The sequence below is a fragment of the Galeopterus variegatus genome, unplaced genomic scaffold (assembly GCF_000696425.1).
Source record: "Galeopterus variegatus unplaced genomic scaffold, G_variegatus-3.0.2 Scaffold1936, whole genome shotgun sequence".
NCBI classification, from domain to species: Eukaryota; Metazoa; Chordata; class Mammalia; order Dermoptera; family Cynocephalidae; genus Galeopterus; species Galeopterus variegatus.
This window is the reverse complement of record NW_007728047.1, coordinates 128,233-144,371: the sequence shown is the minus strand read 5'-3', so window position 1 is coordinate 144,371 and position 16,139 is coordinate 128,233. Positions and strand designations below refer to the sequence as shown.

Below are 16,139 nucleotides of genomic sequence, written 5' to 3'. Positions count from 1 at the left end.
TTCTGGCCCAGACCCACATGATGGTTGGAGTGTCACCCGAAGTGGGGAGTAAGCAACACCTAGAGGTTGGCATGTCAGCAGGTCCGAGGGCAGGAGGACACAGAGGAGGTAGGAGCGAGCAGGGAACAGCTGAGCTGAGGGCCCCACACTGGCCCACATACTCCTGCTGCCCGGGGTGGGGGCCGGCAGATGGTGTGGCCCTGGAGGTGAGGTGGGTGCCTCTGGCCTGCAGGATGGGAAGCTGTACTGGTGCGACGCACGGACAGACAAGATTGAGCGCATCGACCTGGAGACGGGCGAGAATCGTGAGGTGGTTCTGTCCAGCAACAACATGGACATGTTTTCAGTGTCCGTGTTTGAGGATTTCATCTACTGGAGTGACAGGTGAGGGCCTCTGTGCTGGCCTTGTCTGCCTCCATCTGTTTTCTCCCTCCTGGCTCCATCGACGCCCAACTTATGCCCTTGCTTCCCCCAGAACTCATGCCAACGGCTCCATCAAGCGCGGGAGCAAAGAGAATGCCACCGACTCTGTGCCCCTGCGAACTGGCATCGGCGTCCAGCTTAAAGACATCAAAGTCTTCAACCGGGACCGACAGAAAGGTGAGGCTGGGGCTCTGGGCTGGGGAAGAGGCAAGAGGCCACCCTGGCCTGGGAGTCCCCTCCCCAGGGAACCCAGAGTGAGAGGGACCAGGTGAGAAATTCGACACACAGGGCACTTTCTAATGGCCCAAGAGACCTAGGGATGGTGAGGAGAGGTTGAGGAACTGTAGAGTTGATCTGGGTGTTGGGTGCTGGGGCCTGGAGGATCATCTGAGCTGGAGATACTGAAGTAGAGCAGGACGCCAACCAGAGCTTCCACCAGGGCCCAGATGACACACGCACGGTGAGTCTTTCCCCAAGGCAGGCCCTGCCCTCTGTACACTCCCCGTCTCCCCCCAGGCACTAATGTGTGTGCAGTGGCCAATGGCGGGTGCCAGCAGCTGTGCCTGTACCGCGGCAGTGGGCAGCGGACTTGCGCCTGCGCACATGGGATGCTGGCTGAAGATGGGGTGTCTTGCCGCGAGTACGCCGGCTACCTGCTCTACTCCGAGCGCACCATCCTCAAGAGCATCCACCTGTCAGATGAGCGCAACCTCAACGCGCCCGTGCAGCCCTTTGAGGACCCTGAGCACATGAAGAACGTCATCGCTCTGGCCTTTGACTACCGAGCGGGCACCTCCCCAGGCACCCCCAATCGCATCTTCTTCAGCGACATCCACTTTGGGAACATCCAACAGATCAATGACGATGGCTCAGGGAGGACCACCATTGTGGAGAGTGAGCCCAGTACCTGGGTCTCCCAGGAAGTAGGGGGGGCAAAGGGGGGCAGCACACACTCTCAGGCATCAGCCAGTCCACCCCTACCCTGATCTGAATCCACCTGCTGTGGCATCCCTGACAAACGGCCAGCCGAATCACACTGCACCCATTGTAGTTACTGGAGAGTTTCTCCTCATTTGGAGTAAGAGTGGGCCCCTCTACCCCCCCCCCCGGAGGTTCTGCCTCCAGGGCTGCAGAGAATAAGCCAAAGGTCTCCTCTGTGGAGCCCGCCATTCACAAGCACAGGCTACGGAGACAGGTGAGGGCTCCGCTCTGGTCACTTAGGACTTCAGTAACTCGGGCAAGTTTCCTGCTCTTGCCAACCTTGAGCTTTCTTGTCTGTGTAGCGAGACAAGATCCCTGAGATGGCGCATGTGGAAGCTTAGCTCAGCACAGGAGACGAAGCCCGTGCTCCGTAAAGAGTAGTTGCAGAGTTAGAATAGTAGGACAGCTTTCCAGCTCTTTGAAAACTGCTATTTTGTCCCACTGCATTTTCTCTCCTTCAGGCTGGATACCTCCAGGTCCTCCAACACATTCATCTGTTCTTTTATCCATTCATCTGATCTATAAGCACCTGCCAGGCACTGAGCTAGGTGCTGAGGATATAGCAGTGAAAAGAACACTGACTGTCCTTCAGCCTCCACTGGGACATTTTCTGCTCCACTCGTCCAGTCCATATGTCTGTCTAAATATGTAGCATCCAAAGCTAAACTTGATACTGTACATCATAGCTCAATCAGGAGAGAGTGGCAGAACTGTCCCTCCCTTTGGGTAGTTGTTCAGACTACAACACAGCATCACCATGTGGCACCCACATCCTCATGAGGCTTGAAGCCACTAAAACCCCTGAGTCTTTTCTCTTACACTACTGTTCAGCTCTGTCTCCCTCACTGAGCACTTGGCTCTTTAACCTGAGTTGAAGATGCCTCCTCAACAAGACAATCTGTTTCAGAGTCTTTTTAAGTAGTAACCTCCGAGGACAGCCCAAGTAAGATTTGATTTACTGAAATTCACCTTGCATTCAACTTGACAGAACTCCAGCTCCAGAAAAGGGTGATCACAACATGAAGCCAAACTGGCCAGAGTGGGGAGACATAGGAAGAAGGGTTAGGGAGGTGGGCCATGGACAATTTTGGTAGTTAACAGAGTGGAGGGGTTGCGGGTGCTGAAGGGCAGACCTTGTGCCCCAAGCCCTCTCTGCTGTGTCCCACACCCAACATGTCCCCTTCCAGCCAGGCAGTGGGTGCCCCAGGCTGCCCCCGTTAGCTCCTGCCCGGGCACCTCTCCGGCCCCCTCCCAACCCTTGGCTGCACCTGTCTCTTCACAGATGTAGGCTCTGTGGAAGGCCTGGCCTATCACCGTGGCTGGGACACGCTCTACTGGACAAGCTACACAACGTCCACCATCACCCGCCACACAGTGGACCAGACCCGCCCAGGGGCCTTCGAGCGTGAGACAGTCATCACCATGTCTGGAGACGACCACCCGCGAGCCTTCGTGCTGGACGAGTGCCAGAAGTGAGCTGCCGGGCTTAGGTAGTGGAGGGAGATGGGCCACAGGGGTGGCAGAAACTGCCCCAAGTAAAGCCAGGTGTGGATGCAGGAGCAGGAGCTGGAGAGGTTGTCTCTAACCCGAGCTCACCCTTCCTTGCTGTGAGCTTCAGTTTCCTCATCTGTGACATAAGGATACTAATATTTCAGGTGCCTGAACCAAGAGGAGATCAGGGGCTGTGGAGGACACTTCTGGCTCTTTGATTGATTCATTCATCAGAGAGCCACCATGGTCAAGGCGCAGAAATGTCCTCTGTAGCTCTGGGACTCAGAGCTTCAGACAAAGAATGTTCACTGAACTCCAGTCATGTGGAAGCCTCAGGCTGGACCTGTTCAAGCCCCCTAGCCAGGGAGAGAAATCATAGTCATGGGAAGCAGTGATGCCTGGCACAGGGCTGTACACGATGACCAGGAGGCGTCATGGAGGGAGTGGGTTGGCACAGGGCCCAGAAGTGGAAAGGACGATGAAGGGCAGCCCAGACAGGGCAAGCGCTTTGAGAAAAAGCCTGGAAAAAGGAAAGCTCAAGGCAGGGAAGGACAATAAGGGGACCTCCCACACACCATGGGCCGTAAGCAAGCCCGAGGGTGGCAGGAAGCTGGGGTCAAGAGCACGAGCCAGGAAGAACCCGGGACGAAACACCCTGTGGCGGGGGCTCCCGCCTGCTCTGCTCTCCGGCAGGGGCAGCCCCCATCCCCACTGGGCGGGCCTCTAGTGAGCCACCCCCTGGCCTTAGCAGCCCTGGCCACATGTGAACAATACTTTTTCCCCCTGATTCAGCAGCATTTGGAATGTTTTGAAAAGCTTTACTAGGAAACTAAGGGACAAACAAAACCCAAAGCAACTACATAGAAACGGGGAGTGTACTGAACCTACATTCCTCACGCTGATGTAACCCGAGTCCCGGCCGTCCTCCCTCCCAGCCTGCTGGCAAGGCCCACCCAGCACTAGGGCCCTCTGTTCCCTCCTGCCACAGCCCTGTCCAGCGCATCCATGGCTAATTATGAAGATCCGGTATTCCCTGCCACAACCCTTGGTCACCTCACCTGTCTGGGGCTGGCCCCAGGGTCTGTCCCTCATGGGCCTGGAGCTTCCATGGAGATGCCATCATGCTGGGCTCCCTGCCTACCTCCCACTCTTATCCCAGAGGAAGCCCCCTGATGGTTGCTCACCAAGTTCCTTTCCTCTGAGCCAGGGCATCCCATCGTTCATTCGGCAAGTGGCTTTTGAGAATCCATGCTGTTTTGAGGATCCAGTGGGGAGCAAGAGGGACCTCAGCCCTGCCTCGGGTGTGTCTGGTTCTCCTCCTAGTGAGACTGCAGGGAGGTTATGACAGTGTACCGAGGACCTGCCCCAGGCGGGAAGTCAGGCAACGTGTCCTCAAGGAAGCAGCGATTGTGCCAAGGTCTGAAGGATGATTGGAGTGAACTGAAGCAGGGGCAGGGTCAGCACCCGAGGAGAAGGAGCTGAATTGTGGGGGGAGGGGGCCCTCCCTTGGGCACAAGGAACAGGCACTGGGGGACTTGGAAGGAGCCAGTTTGGGTCCAGATGAAGGAGCAGGATAAGCAGAGGGCTGGACAACCCAGCTTCCTCCTGTGCCCACCCTGAGACTGGCACTGGGGCACTGGAGGCCCCCAGGAGCTCACAGTTAGACGGTCAGAAAGTCCCCTGTGGCCCTGGCTGCCGACCACCTGCCCAGGAAAGCCCTTCTTCCTCTGCCTCCCACCACCCCTTCCCAGGGAGTGGTGTTACCAAACCTGGAACTCAGTCGCATCTTGTGTAACCCCTCCACGTGTAAGAACTTGTTGACGACCAGAGGAAAGCCTGTCCTCACTGTGAGTGTGAGCTGGGCATCACCTGAGGGCGTGCAAGTCCCTGGTGGGAACTGACTTAAGTCCAGTCCACTCCTGACCAGTCAAGGAAGATGACTGTAGCCACTGCCCCCAGGACACCCATTTTCTCTTGTGGCAGCTGGAGAAAGGTGCCACCTCCCTCCAAACTCCCATCCTGATTCCAAGAGCCATCAAGACCCCTGCCTTCTCTCCAGAATGAGGCCTTTGTCATCACAGCCTTATCCTCACGATCTCACTGAGGCTCAGGAGCAGCCGGCATCTCCCTAAGAGACGAGGAACCTAGCAGAAGGAGGTGACAGTTCGCCTGTGACGGAGTGATGAGGGGCAGTTAAAAAGAGTGAGATCTGGGGCCGGCCCGGTGGCGCACTGGATAAGTGCGCCGCTTGGGAAGCGCGGCGGCGCTCCCGCCGAGGGTTCGGATCCCACATACAGACCGGTTCCCGCTCACTGGCTGAGCGAGGGGCGGGAGCAACGCCGAGGGTTGCAATCCCGTTGCCGGTCCCCGGTCCCGGTCCCCGGTCCGGTACGGGGGCAACACTGAGGGTTGCGATCCGTTGCCGGACACAGAAAAAGACAAAAAGACAAAAAAAAAAAAAAGAGTGAGATCTGGAGAGTTTTGAGGAGCTGAGTTCACCAGCCAGAGGGCGGAAGTGTGGCCGGAATAGCAGAGGGGTGGAGGCAGGAGGGGCAGGGAAGGTCCTGCCAGAGAAGTGGAGAGCAGCACTGGGGTTGTGTTGCTCGGGGGATCTCAAACTCCGGTGTGCATGAGGCTCACCTGGGGAGCCAGGAAAGTGCTGGTCACCTGCCCCACCCCAGGCCTGAGAGGGATTCTCTGGGATCAGGGCCCAGGACTCGCCATTCTATGCAGGTGGTCTGAGGGCCACACAGTCACACCCAGTGTTATGTTTGATGGCCCCTGAGGTCCTCTACACCCATCTGTTGAGCCTCGCCACCACCCTGAGAGGAGCACGGCATAACTGATGGCTGTTCCCATCCCCTCCGGTGCTGAGAGGAAGCCGAGGCTCAGCTCTGAGGGCCACACAGTCACACCCAGTGTTATGTTTGATGGCCCCTGAGGTCCTCTACACCCGTCTGTTGAGCCTCGCCACCACCCTGAGAGGAGCACGGCATAACTGATGGCTGTTCCCATCCCCTCCGGTGCTGAGGGGCCGAGGGGCTCATTCAGGCCAGAGCTGCTGGGAGGCAGAGCTGGGGCTCAAACCCCAAACGTACAAAGGCTGAAGTGATGGAAGAGGTGATCTGGAGAACTCCTTGAGGGGAGGGCCCATGTATGCCCAAGACCTGGGACACACTGGACACTCAACAAGGGCTCCTGGATGATGCGAGGAAGAGCCAGCTTCACTGCGGAGAGAAGAAAGCAGCAAGAATAAATAACATCATGGAAGACTCACAGTGTTCACCGTCTCTCACTGGGGTGGGCATTAACTCATGTAATCTCACGGCCACTCTGTGAGGCAGGTAGCGTTATCATCCCCACTTCATACAGGGGAAATTGAGGCACAGGGCAGTTAAGTAAGTTGCCTGAGGGCACCCAGCTGGTAGGTGGTGGAGCCAGGAGTGGAAGCCGAGAGCCTGGCTCAGGTGGCTGCACTGTCTGTCATCCCAGCAAATGCAACTGGTCATTTCACAGACCCTGGTGCGTGTGCACACACACACGCACACACACATGCACACACACAGAGCGGATCAGACTTGGCCATGCAGTGCGTGAACTGTCTGCGGCAGCCAGGCCCTTCCTGGCCATCGGACTGTGCCGGCCTGGATGACGCTGAGGCTGCCTGTGGGCTGGGGTGCAGTTCACACCCTGGCTGACCCCTGGGTCCAGATGTCCACACACTGTGGCCTGTGTCCTCCCTGACAGACTCTCTGGCTCTGGCTCCTGATCCCTGTGCCTCTCTTCCCCCAGCCTGATGTTCTGGACCAACTGGAACGAGCAGCACCCCAGCATCATGCGAGCAGCCCTTTCAGGAGCCAATGTCCTGACCCTCATCGAGAAGGACATCCGCACGCCCAATGGCCTGGCCATCGACCACCGAGCTGAGAAGCTCTACTTCTCCGACGCCACGCTAGACAAGATCGAGCGGTGCGAGTATGATGGCTCCCACCGATATGTGAGTCTGTAGGGCGGGCAGCACACAGGGAGGCTAGGGTCAGGGGATGGCTGCTTGGCCAAGCAAGAGACCACCTGGGCACAGGGCACCAGAGAGGGAGGCACAAGGCATGGTGGAAGCCTGGAGAGGGGATGAGGCAGCCTGTCCAGGCCTTGGCTTTGGGCAGCCCTCACCCTGTCTGGGCTTGACTTCCTCATCAACTAGACGAGGGAGATGGAAGATGTCTCAGTGGGTCCTTCCCATCTGTGCCTCTGTTGGAGCCTGGGCCAGGCCCCCTTGTCCCTGCAGCCAGCTTCATGGGGTGGAGTCAGGGCTGGGAGGCTTGAGCAGTACCCTCACAGGGATGGCTCTGTCTCCACAGGTGATCCTGAAGTCGGAGCCAGTCCACCCCTTTGGGTTGGCCGTGTATGGGGAACACATCTTCTGGACTGACTGGGTGCGGAGGGCAGTGCAGCGGGCCAACAAGTATGTGGGCAGTGACATGAAGCTTCTTCGCGTGGACATCCCCCAGCAGCCCATGGGCATCATCGCTGTGGCCAATGACACCAACAGCTGTGAGTGGGCCCCACCATGCCTGCACTAACACAAATGTGTGCGCACACACACACGCACTACAGTCCTGCTGTCCAGGGCTTTTGTTGCACAAACAGCTGTACACATCTTTGCCCCCAAGAAACTCCGAAACACCTAATACTCCTCTACTCCAGCTCCCCGGGACATCTGTGCACACACATGGAATTTGCACATAACTGGGCCCATCTCATCCAAAGCACTCTCTCACACACACATTCATTCGTGTCACTCGCCTTCCCCCCCACAGGGCTCATGCACATCCTTGGACACTCCCACCACATGACCTGGTCATTCTCCCCACTCAAAGCCACACATACACCCTAGAACCTGCTCACACACAGACATGCCAGGCTCTACCCATACTGCCCTCAGTGTGCATGCACACACCACGTGCCCATGCTGAGCCTGTCTCATCCAGCGTCCCCCCCTACCCCCCACAGATCTGCAGCTTTCCCAGGCCTCTCACACACTCCTCACACATGCCTGAGGTCCCATCACTACACACATGATCTCAAGGGTCCTTGGACTAGAATCTCCCCAAAACACACCTCAAAGCCGCAGCACCCACCTAAGAGCACACACGTCTTCAACCTCACATCCATCCCAGCCCTTCCGCAGTGGCCTTCCTGCACCTTCCTCCCTGGCCAGGAAATGCCATGCCTGCCGTGCCGTGCAGGAGGCTCAGTGAAGCTGTGTGAGTGGGTGGAGGCACTTTGTGTGTGTGCACAGCAGAGAACACCCTGTAGCCTTGTGGTCACTCTGTCCTGCTCAGGTGAACTCTCCCCTTGCCGCATCAACAATGGGGGCTGCCAGGACCTGTGTCTGCTCACTCACCAAGGCCATGTCAACTGCTCCTGCCGAGGTGGCCGAATCCTCCAGGAGGACCTGACCTGCAGAGGTGAGAGAGGGAGGGAGGAGGGGCTAAAGGAGGGACTGTGGGGGACCTGAGGATGCACTGGGGACCATCCCCTCCCAGATTCTCCAGCCCAGCCCTCCAAAGCCTTTTGTCAAGGAGAAGCTGGCAATGACCTCAGTCCCTCAGGCCAGGGTCCTGGTTCATGGAGCTCCTCTGCCTCTCTCCCCAGCGGTCAACTCCTCCTGCCGAGCGCAAGATGAGTTTGAGTGTGCCAATGGTGAGTGCATCAACTTCAGCTTGACGTGCGATGGCGTCTCCCACTGCAAGGACAAGTCTGATGAGAAGCCGTCCTACTGCAGTAAGGAGCCAGCTCCAGCCCCTGCCTCCCCCAGGCCCAAGTCCCCAGCCCCCGGCAGGGTGGAGCATGTGCATGACCCAGCTCCATTCCCTGAAGGAGCTTGGGGAGCTTGTGAAGGGCAGAACCACCTTCAGCTCATAGCGTGGGCTGGCCACAAGCACGACGCCTCAGCCCCATTCGAGGTGGCCCTGCCCTGTGCGTGCTGCCAGCTCATGGCCTGCTCCCCCATCTGCAGACTCACGCCGCTGCAAGAAGACTTTCCGCCAATGCAGCAACGGGCGCTGTGTGTCCAACATGCTGTGGTGCAATGGAGTGGATGACTGCGGAGATGGCTCTGATGAGATTCCCTGCAACAGTGAGTGGGATGCTCCAGCACGCCATCCCTGGGGCCCTGGACCCACACCCCCATTTGAACCTGAGCCTCTGCCCCACTCTCACCCTGGTTGACCTTTTGTCCCAGGCCCCAAGCCATCTGGTTCAGGGCATTCTTATGGCCCATAAGTGGGTACTTTGGGCCAGGAGGTCTGTCCTGGGCCCTCTTGGCACTCACAGAGAGGACTCTGACCTGATAGCACTGGGTGGATGCTGTTCTAGAGACGGCCTGTGGTGTGGGCGAATTCCGCTGCCGGGATGGGACCTGTATTGGGAACTCCAGCCGCTGCAACCAGTTTGTGGATTGTGAGGACGCCTCAGATGAGATGAACTGCAGTGAGTGACGCCCTCTTGCCTGTACCTCGTGGGCTCCCATGCCAATCTCTTTCCCCAACCCTTCTGCCTCCAGTTCCTTCCCTCTGGCCCCACATGGCAGTCCTCATTTCCCCACAGCCCTGACCCTGTCTGGCTCCTGCTCCTGGGCTTCCCTGGGATTTGGGGAGGGGGTAGTGAGTGGATGGTGTAGACAGCACCCTGCCTGAAGGTCACTGCTCAACTTTCGGAAACATTCAAAGGGCCAGCAGCTGCCCTGGGAGGGTGTTTTGGAGGGAACCAGGTATGACCCCCTCACCCTGACCCCCCCAGGTGCCACTGACTGCAGCAGCTACTTCCGCCTGGGTGTGAAGGGTGTGCTGTTCCAGCCCTGTGAGCGCACGTCCCTCTGCTATGCGCCCAGCTGGGTGTGCGACGGTGCCAACGACTGTGGGGACTACAGTGATGAGCGCGACTGCCCAGGTGGCCAGTGGCAGGAGTGTGGTGGGAGGCAGGCCTGAGGCGGGCAGTGTCCTCACACCTCCCTCGTCCCCCAGGTGTGAAGCGCCCCAGGTGTCCCCTGAATTACTTCGCCTGCCCCAGTGGGCGCTGCATCCCCATGAGCTGGACATGTGACAAGGAGGACGACTGTGAGCACGGCGAGGATGAGACGCACTGCAGTGAGTGACCGCAGCACCCCACTCACCCAAGCTGGAGCCCAGAGGACTTGCAGGGTGGGGGCTTCACCAGAGCACTAAGACCCTACTGGGCCCCCACTGCTTAGTCCCTCCCAGGAAATGCCCTCCTTGAATGAGGGCACCCAGGCCCTAGTTCCCAGAGAGGAGTGCTGCGGGTCTCTCTCCTGTCCTTCCCATGGCATCTGCCTGCCCAGCTGAGTTACCCACACCCCTCCACCATCTAACTACGGCTTCCAACTGCCCCAGACAAGTTCTGCTCAGAGGCCCAGTTTGAGTGTCAGAACCATCGCTGCATCTCCAAGCAGTGGCTGTGTGACGGCAGTGATGACTGTGGGGACAGCTCGGACGAGGCAGCTCACTGTGGTGAGGGCGGCCAGGATTGGGTGGGGGTGGTACCCCAGGGAGGGACAGACACCTCCACACAACCCTGCAGAGGGGACAGTACTGGGGCATGTCACCACAGCTGCCGGTCCTGCCCCACTTGCTCCTGAGTCTCTTGTGGTTCCCTGTTCCCCCCGACAGAAGGCAAGACGTGCGGCCCCTCCTCCTTCTCCTGCCCTGGCACCCATGTGTGCGTCCCCGAGCGCTGGCTCTGTGATGGTGACAAGGACTGTGCTGACGGCGCGGATGAGAGCATCGCAGCTGGCTGCTGTGAGTGGCAGGGGCCATGAGGAGTGGGCGGGCAGCAAATGGCAAGTCTCACCTTGCAGATGGGGTAACTGAGGTCAAGGAGAGAAAGTGTTTCGGCAGGGGTCACCGTTAGTTAGCGGCAGAGCCATAGCTACAACCAGGCGTCCAGACTTTGCATCCAGCGCTCTGCCTGTTCCACCATTCGAACACAGGAGGGGTGGGGCGGGGCTGAGGGGCTGTGTCTGCCTCTGTCCACAGTGTACAACAGCACCTGCGATGACCGCGAGTTCATGTGCCAGAACCGCCAGTGCATCCCCAAGCACTTTGTGTGTGACCATGACCGTGACTGCACGGATGGCTCCGATGAGTCCCCCGAATGTGGTGAGCCCCGGGGCTGCAGTGGGAGGCGGTCCCTCCCCTTGGCCAGGTTGGGCTATGCCTGGACACCAGCCTCACCAGTCCCCTACTCCCCCAGAATATCCGACCTGCGGCCCCAATGAGTTCCGCTGTGCCAACGGGCGCTGTCTGAGCTCCCGCCAGTGGGAGTGCGATGGTGAGAATGACTGCCACGACCAGAGTGACGAGGCACCCAAGAACCCGCACTGCACCAGCCCAGGTGGGCCCGATGCCTGCTCCCCTCCTGCTTTTTCCCCAGACTGCCTGCAGCCCCACTGACCTGCCACTCCATCCCTCCATAGAGCACAAGTGCAATGCCTCGTCGCAGTTCCTGTGTAGCAGCGGGCGCTGCGTAGCCGAGGCGCTGCTTTGCAATGGCCAGGACGACTGTGGAGACGGCTCAGACGAACGCGGCTGCCATGTCAATGAGTGTCTCAGCCACAAGCTCAGTGGCTGCACCCAGGACTGTGAGGACCTCAAGATTGGCTTCAAGGTGAGTCCACTCCCTCATTCATTTGTTCATTCATTTGTTCAACAAGTGATTATTGAGCACCTACTCTGTGCCAGGCAGTGTCCTAGGCCCTGGGATACGGCAGCAAACAAGACAGAAACCTCTGCTGGGTTGGGCTCTGCCTCTGCGTGGAAGGTAGAGCCCGCAGGGGGATGTCTCGCAGGCAGTGGATATGCAGGGCTGCAGTTCAGAAGAGAGGACCAGACTGGAGAGAAATCTGGGTGCTGTCACTCTAGAGATGCTGTGTAAATCCATGAGCCTGGATCTGATCCCTGAGGGAACGAGCGTAGGAGGAAAAGAGAGGGGGTCCAAAGCCTGAGCCTTGTGTTGAGCAAGCCTGAGGGGCAGGGAGGTGAGGGAAACTGGCAGAGGAGCTTGAGAAGGAGCAGCCACCGAGGCAGGAAAGAAGAAAAGAACAAAATCCTTAAAAAAAAGGGTTTCCGGCGGGGGGGAGCATGTGCCATTCTGTCAAATGGTGCTCACAGGGCATGTAGAAGGAGGCCTGGGCATTGGCCTCTGGATGCAGAAACATCCATGACCACATGGAGTTGTGGGGACCATGGTTTCCGAGAGGGTGAGGGCTGGGCTGCCAGCTGGGTTGGTCAGTACCTGTGGTCTGCCTGCCTCCCCCTGGCAAGGCAGGGTGGAAGGAATTAGAGTCCTGAGAGGCCTCTGGCTCCAGGTCTCCAGGGTGGGAGGTCCAGGTCCCTGCCGCGTCCCCGGCCCAAGGCTCCCTGTGCCCGCAGTGCCGCTGTCGCCCTGGCTTCCGGCTGAAGGATGATGGCCGGACATGTGCCGACGTGGATGAGTGCAGCACCACCTTCCCCTGCAGCCAGCGCTGCATCAACACCCACGGCAGCTACAAGTGTCTGTGTGTGGAGGGCTACGCTCCCCGCGGCGGCGACCCCCACAGCTGCAAAGCTGTGACTGGTGAGATACATGCTGGAGGGTGTGAGACAGCCTGGGCAGCTGGCGGTTGTGGCGGGAGGGCTGGGACAGCAGAGCTTGAGACAGGCTGGGAGACTGGGGCTGCTAGAATGTACCCTAGCCAGGAGCTGAGCCAGGATCCTCTATCTCCAGATGAAGAGCCATTTTTGATCTTCGCCAACCGGTACTACCTTCGCAAGCTCAACTTGGATGGCTCCAACTACACACTGCTTAAGCAGGTACCAAAACCCAGGCCCACCTCACCCTCCTGTCTCCCCAGGCCCAGCACAGCCTCCCCGCTGCAGTTCTCTCCACATGGGCCCATGGTCGTCACCCCTGCTGCTTCTCCAGTCCTCCATCTCCTGATTCCACACACATCCCTCCCCAGACGTAGATGTGACCATTGCAGCCACTACTGACTTCCACCACTCTCCCCACTCCACAACCCAGGGCCTGAACAATGCTGTCGCCTTGGACTTTGACTACCGAGAGCAGATGATTTACTGGACAGACGTGACAACCCAGGGCAGCATGATCCGAAGGATGCACCTCAATGGGAGCAACGTGCAGGTGAGGAGAGGGGCAGCCCTCCTCTGCCAGCCCCCATACCCCTCCCCAGATGGCACTCTCCACCTCGGAGTTTCTCCCTTCTCCCCACCCACCCACCAAAATTTTTTTCTTCTCCTCTCCCCACTGAGTCACTGCATGATTCTGCCTGTTCTAGCTTCTCGCTCTCCTCCAAGCCCAGAGAGTGGGGAGTAGGAAATTCCTCTTGCTCTTCCCCTCACTACTGTCTCAGGTCTCCCTGATTATCAGGAAGCTCCCCTTATGTCTGGCTTCCCTTAAACCTATGCCCCAGGCACTGGGGGGCTTGGGGTGCAGTCTCGCTCATCTAGAGATCCCTTTTCTAGATCCTCTGCTGACACCTACTTAGTGTCAGACCCATTGTACCTGTGGGGGAAGCTGAGCCTCAGAGAAGGTGAGGGCCCTACCCCAGGTCACCCAGGGCTCTTCCTTCCCTGCCCCTGCCTGCAGGTGCTGCACCGGACAGGCCTCAGCAACCCTGATGGGCTGGCTGTGGACTGGGTGGGCGGCAACCTGTACTGGTGCGACAAAGGCCGGGACACCATCGAAGTGTCCAAGCTCAATGGGGCCTATCGGACGGTGCTGGTCAGCTCTGGCCTCCGTGAGCCCAGGGCTCTGGTAGTGGATGTGCAGAATGGGTATGTGGGCAAGGAGGGTTGGGGGACATTGAAAACAGGTTGTACCCTCAGGCATCCAAACCCAGCCACCCTGTAGGCTCCTGGTGGGACCAGTTGCTGGGTCTGCAGGGCTCACTGCCCATTCACCTGCTAGGTACCTGTACTGGACAGATTGGGGTGACCACTCACTGATTGGCCGGGTTGGCATGGATGGTTCCAGCCGCAGCGTCATCGTGGATACCAAGATCACATGGCCCAATGGCCTGACTCTGGACTACGTCACCGAGCGCATCTACTGGGCTGACGCCCGTGAGGACTACATTGAGTTTGCCAGCCTGGATGGCTCCAATCGCCATGTTGGTCAGTGTATCAGGGAGGCTGCCCAAACACAGCAGACCCGGGGAGAGGGTCTGAAGTGACAGGGGAACAAAGTTTTGGGGTAAGAGTGGGCATAAAAGCCAGACAGCATGGTCCAAAGGCACTACCTACCAGGGATGGGGGGTTCAGAGACCCCAAGGTGCTCCCCCTGGGCTGGCCAGCCACGAGGCCACCATCCAACTCCCTTGGGAAGGAGAAAGAGGGGGCCTTCCCATGTCCGGTCTGGATGGTGGCCCGAGGAGGCGGGAAGGGGAGTGCAGTGCTGCCCCACTTCCTGATGGGAAATCGTTTACTACTGCAGAGCAGGAGCTTGCTGTCAGCCAGTCTGGGTGTGAATTCCAGCTCTGCCACTTGTTAGCTATGTGACTTTGGAAGCCACTGAGCCGTCTGGAGCAGGGGCTGACTCCCACCTTGTAGGATTGTGCTGGGCTTTAAGGAGGTCAACTAGGCAAGGCACCCTGCCCGCACAGGGTGCTGAATATTGTTCTGCCTGTCCCCCGCCCCCTGCAGTGCTGAGCCAGGACATCCCGCACATCTTCGCACTGACCCTGTTTGAGGACTATGTCTACTGGACTGATTGGGAGACAAAGTCCATCAACCGAGCCCACAAGACCACAGGCGCCAACAAAACGCTCCTCATCAGCACGCTGCACCGGCCCATGGACCTGCATGTCTTCCACGCCCTACGCCAGCCGGATGGTAAGCAGGCAAGGGCTGGGCCAGCTCGGGGAGGTGTGGGGACCCAGCCGGGTCAGAATACCCATGGTCTCAGTGGGTTCCTGCTCATGCTTCCCTGGCACTGACTGAGTGCTCCTTGACAGACACTGGGAGATTCCGAGAGGCTATACACAGAGTATGGCCCAGGCTTGGAGTCCTGTAGCAGAAAGGCCCCGAGGCCAGTCAAGCTGGGGTCAAAAGAAGGGCAGGCCTGGGTGCAGCCCTCTGAGGTGGGGCTGGAAGGCAGGTGGCCATGGTGAGGGAGGACACAGAGGCAGGCGAGGCAGGCTGTGGGGCTTCGGCCTGCCTGATCCTGGGACCCTGAGAGAGTCCACCCCACCTCCACCCAGGAGAGAGTGGGCTGGGCAGCCTTTGGGGGACCAGAAGATGTGCTGTCAGTGAGGACCTCCCTCACTTAGCCGCAGGCCAGCAGCCTGGGGAGCAGTGGTCCATGAACTGGGCGCAGTCGGCCACCCCTTAACCACATTTTCTCTGGCAGTGCCCAATCACGCTTGCAAGGTCAGCAATGGTGGCTGCAGCAATCTATGCCTGCTCTCTCCCGGTGGGGGCCACAAGTGTGCCTGCCCCACCAACTTCTACCTGGGCAGCGATGGGCGTACCTGTGTGTCCAACTGCACGGCAAGCCAGGTGAGGCTCTCTCTCCAGACCCTGTTCACCAATGCCTGTCCCCTGACCCCCACAACAGTACCCTCTCGGACCTCAGAACCTGCTCTAATGTCTTCACACATCTGGTTTTCCCACACTAACACCCCTACATTTCTTGCCGACCTCTTGTCTCCCCACAGCAATACTTTTACACCTGTCACCTCACACAAACACCCCAACCTTGACCCTCCTTCACTGACAGCTCCAGCCCTGACCTCCACACTCTCCCCGACACAGAGGCCATTCGCCTGGCCCTCCTGTGCTCACCGTATCCCAACCTTCCAACCAGCTCAGCCTCCCCCCAAAATACCCTGACCTGCTTCTGCTTTGAAACATCCCACCCCTCAAAAGCAAAACTTCTGAGTTTCCCAGACCCTTCCAACCCCTCTTGCCCCACCTGCTCTCCAGTTTGTGTGCAAGAACGACAAGTGCATCCCCTTCTGGTGGAAGTGTGACACCGAGGATGACTGTGGGGACCATTCGGACGAGCCTGCGGACTGTCGTGAGTGCTGGGAGGGAGGAGGTGGCAGGAGGGGGCAGCCTGAATCCAGAGGCCTTGAATGGCTGCCAGAGAGGCCAAGGCTGCTGGCTGGCTCGGGGAGGGGCCTGGCCACGCCCACACCACCACCACCACCACGCCCACCCCCTCAT

General features: G+C 58.8%; 1 protein-coding gene across 1 annotated transcript in view; it reads left to right on the top strand.

Moving 5' to 3' along the window:
* The window catches only part of LRP1 (low density lipoprotein receptor-related protein 1), an 83,276-nt gene that overhangs the window by 54,969 nt on the left and 12,168 nt on the right, over positions 1-16,139 (top strand). Inside the window, exons 39-63 of the mRNA XM_008579666.1 lie at positions 233-384; positions 476-600; positions 940-1,317; positions 2,687-2,876; positions 6,688-6,892; positions 7,254-7,446; positions 8,238-8,363; positions 8,551-8,679; positions 8,915-9,034; positions 9,274-9,387; positions 9,697-9,846; positions 9,921-10,043; positions 10,308-10,424; positions 10,584-10,712; positions 10,950-11,072; positions 11,167-11,307; positions 11,390-11,580; positions 12,345-12,528; positions 12,679-12,764; positions 12,976-13,095; positions 13,561-13,748; positions 13,882-14,087; positions 14,616-14,804; positions 15,322-15,470; positions 15,897-15,990. Of these exons, the coding sequence (XP_008577888.1) occupies positions 233-384; positions 476-600; positions 940-1,317; positions 2,687-2,876; positions 6,688-6,892; positions 7,254-7,446; positions 8,238-8,363; positions 8,551-8,679; positions 8,915-9,034; positions 9,274-9,387; positions 9,697-9,846; positions 9,921-10,043; positions 10,308-10,424; positions 10,584-10,712; positions 10,950-11,072; positions 11,167-11,307; positions 11,390-11,580; positions 12,345-12,528; positions 12,679-12,764; positions 12,976-13,095; positions 13,561-13,748; positions 13,882-14,087; positions 14,616-14,804; positions 15,322-15,470; positions 15,897-15,990 (3,922 nt within the window). The remainder of the gene's footprint in view (positions 1-232; positions 385-475; positions 601-939; positions 1,318-2,686; positions 2,877-6,687; positions 6,893-7,253; positions 7,447-8,237; positions 8,364-8,550; positions 8,680-8,914; positions 9,035-9,273; positions 9,388-9,696; positions 9,847-9,920; positions 10,044-10,307; positions 10,425-10,583; positions 10,713-10,949; positions 11,073-11,166; positions 11,308-11,389; positions 11,581-12,344; positions 12,529-12,678; positions 12,765-12,975; positions 13,096-13,560; positions 13,749-13,881; positions 14,088-14,615; positions 14,805-15,321; positions 15,471-15,896; positions 15,991-16,139) is intronic.